Source organism: Carassius carassius, chromosome 27, assembly GCF_963082965.1.
Source record: "Carassius carassius chromosome 27, fCarCar2.1, whole genome shotgun sequence".
Taxonomy (NCBI): Eukaryota; Metazoa; Chordata; class Actinopteri; order Cypriniformes; family Cyprinidae; genus Carassius; species Carassius carassius.
Genome location: NC_081781.1, coordinates 1,369,969 through 1,372,468, shown reverse-complemented (window position 1 = coordinate 1,372,468; position 2,500 = coordinate 1,369,969). Strand labels below are relative to the sequence as shown.

The window sequence follows — 2,500 nt, the reverse complement described above, 5'->3', positions numbered from 1 at the left end:
ATTTAAAAAAAAAAATTAAATAACATTTTACGATTTTTTTTTTCTAAAATAAAAACTTTAAAATAACAAAATAATACTGATAATATTTACTTTATTCTAAATAATATTATTACGTTATTTTATAACTTATACGAATTTTAAATATTTAAATGTATGCAATTAGTGCAGACGTTATTGTAATGCAATCAGTATTGTTTTATTATTTTGAAAATATTATTTTATTTTAAATATTATGTTAAAACATATTATTTATATAATATATTTATAACATTAAAAATGAATAAGATTTGTAATTTTATTAATTTGATGATATTATTTTAAAACTTACAGATATTATAATATTATTATCTTATTTTTATATTAAATTTAAATTTATTATTAAAACATTTATTATTAATAATATTTGTATTATATTATTATTTTTGTATTATTTGAAAGATTATCATATGAATAAAAATATTTAAAATGGTATGCAATGACACACACTGAATTAAATGTGAATTTTTAAATTAAAAGGCTAAAAACTGCTTGTGTTTTTGTGCAGAATGAATGGTTGAGAGTTTGCAGAGCGTCTGTTGGTGCTCTAAAGCGCTGCGTGTGTTAATTGGCTGTGAAGTGTCATGGGGGTCTGCTTCATCCTGCTATTTAACAGTTTTAATTAACATTCAGTTTCCGGAATTCTCCTGTTGCCCTGGAGACGTCTCCGTGACGACAGACAGTGACGTGTTGATATGCACTCTGACAGCACTGATGCATGATGGGTATCATCGCACACGTGTGAAGCACATACATGTGTTTGGTGGAGATCCAGTGGGTTTGTGTGTAAATGTGTGTTTGTGCACAACGCTCCGAACCCTAGTGTGCTGCCTACATAGGCGTCATTCACAGCATCATGCACACATGCTTAAAAGGCAAAGAGGCAGGGATCCAAGTATGGAAAAGTGTGGGACTGGATTTGAGTCATTTCCAGATCTAGAGAATCTGGATTTTTTTTTTAAGACTATTGTCCTATATTGGTTTCTAAAATCAAAAATGTTGTTTATTTTTTTTTTTAGTTTTTATTTTTTTCTAAGTAGTTTATTTTTTATTCTTCTTCTTTTCCTTATGCAAATAAATTATTTTGAATCAGTAAATTTATTAGTAGAGCAAATATTATTATACTGGATAGCATATCCTTTTATTATTTTGAAAATAAAATTTTCTAATTAATTTACTATTATTTTGACAATATTATTTTCAAACTTATATATATATGTGTGTGTGTGTGTATACATGTGTGTGTGAATAATTAGTATTTTATTATTTAAATTTAGATTTTTTAGATGAATTTAAAATGTGCATGTAATCACTATTAATTTGTTATTATTTTGACAGTATCGTTTCAAAAGTTATACATTTAAAATAATATTTTCCTAATAAATTTAATCAATGAACATATTATGTTTTCTGATCGGTGACAATATTATTTTCAAACTTAAATATGCATTTAAAATAATATTTTCTAAAAAAATAAAAAAAGTAATTAACTCAGTGATGATATTATTTTCAAAGATGTTTACTCAGTGAAAATGTGAACGCAATGCGTATTATTTTATTACTGTTTCAAGATGAAGCATGTGAATTGAAAATATTTCGGTTTGTGAAAGAGTTCCAAATGTAATCCTGTATTTTAGGCTCTGCATTTTTAATAAGATTGAAGTGCGTTGTTCATTGATTTGTATGAGCTAAACATTTGGCAGCATAATAACATGAAGTCTGGATAATGTGCAGGAGCTCGTCTGCAGACTCAGCAATCCCAGCATGCACTGTGATGATTTTAGCTCTAATTGGTTTTCTGCAGGGTTTGAACAAGCCCTCGATGGAGGAGATCGCTCACGCTCGTAACGCCATCTTCCGGCCCTCCATGTTCGGCTCGTCTCTGGAGGAAGTGATGTCGATGCAGAAGGAGCGTTATCCTGAGCGCCAGCTGCCCTGGGTCCAGACACGTCTGTCCGAGGAAGTGCTGAGTCTGAACGGAGACCAGACCGAGGGCATCTTCAGGTCACACATCAGCTTCATCACACATCTCTCATCTTATGTGTATATAGACTGTATATATATATATATATGAAGAGTTCAGATGCAAAAGCCTCTCAGTGCCATCTGAAATTGTCTTCTAAAATAAGCAGTTTTATATCAGGCTCCTATATTTATGTTCAGCCTTTTCTCTTTAACTGCATTGAAAATTTTTATTCTCGCATTTCATTTTCTTATTTTTTATTTTTTATTTCTATGTACTTGCACTTTGTCTTAGTTTTTTATTTTATTTTATTGTCTTACTGTTGTTATTTCTATATTCTTACATTTTATTTTATTTTTTTAATTTCTTTATTCTTACATTTTATTTTCTAGTTTTTATTTCTATATTCTTACCTTTTATTTTCTTGTTTTTATTTCCATATTCTTACATTTTATTTTCTTGTTTTTTTTATTCATACATTTTATTTTCTTTTTTAATTTC

General features: G+C 28.4%; 1 protein-coding gene across 3 annotated transcripts in view; it reads left to right on the top strand.

The window, feature by feature from the left end:
- Window positions 1–2,500, top strand: part of LOC132106402 (rho GTPase-activating protein 39-like) — a 43,987-nt gene that overhangs the window by 35,893 nt on the left and 5,594 nt on the right. For all 3 annotated transcript variants that reach the window (XM_059512051.1, XM_059512049.1, XM_059512050.1), the window contains one exon: window positions 1,841–2,040. In XM_059512051.1, the coding sequence (XP_059368034.1) occupies window positions 1,841–2,040 (200 nt within the window). The remainder of the gene's footprint in view (window positions 1–1,840; window positions 2,041–2,500) is intronic.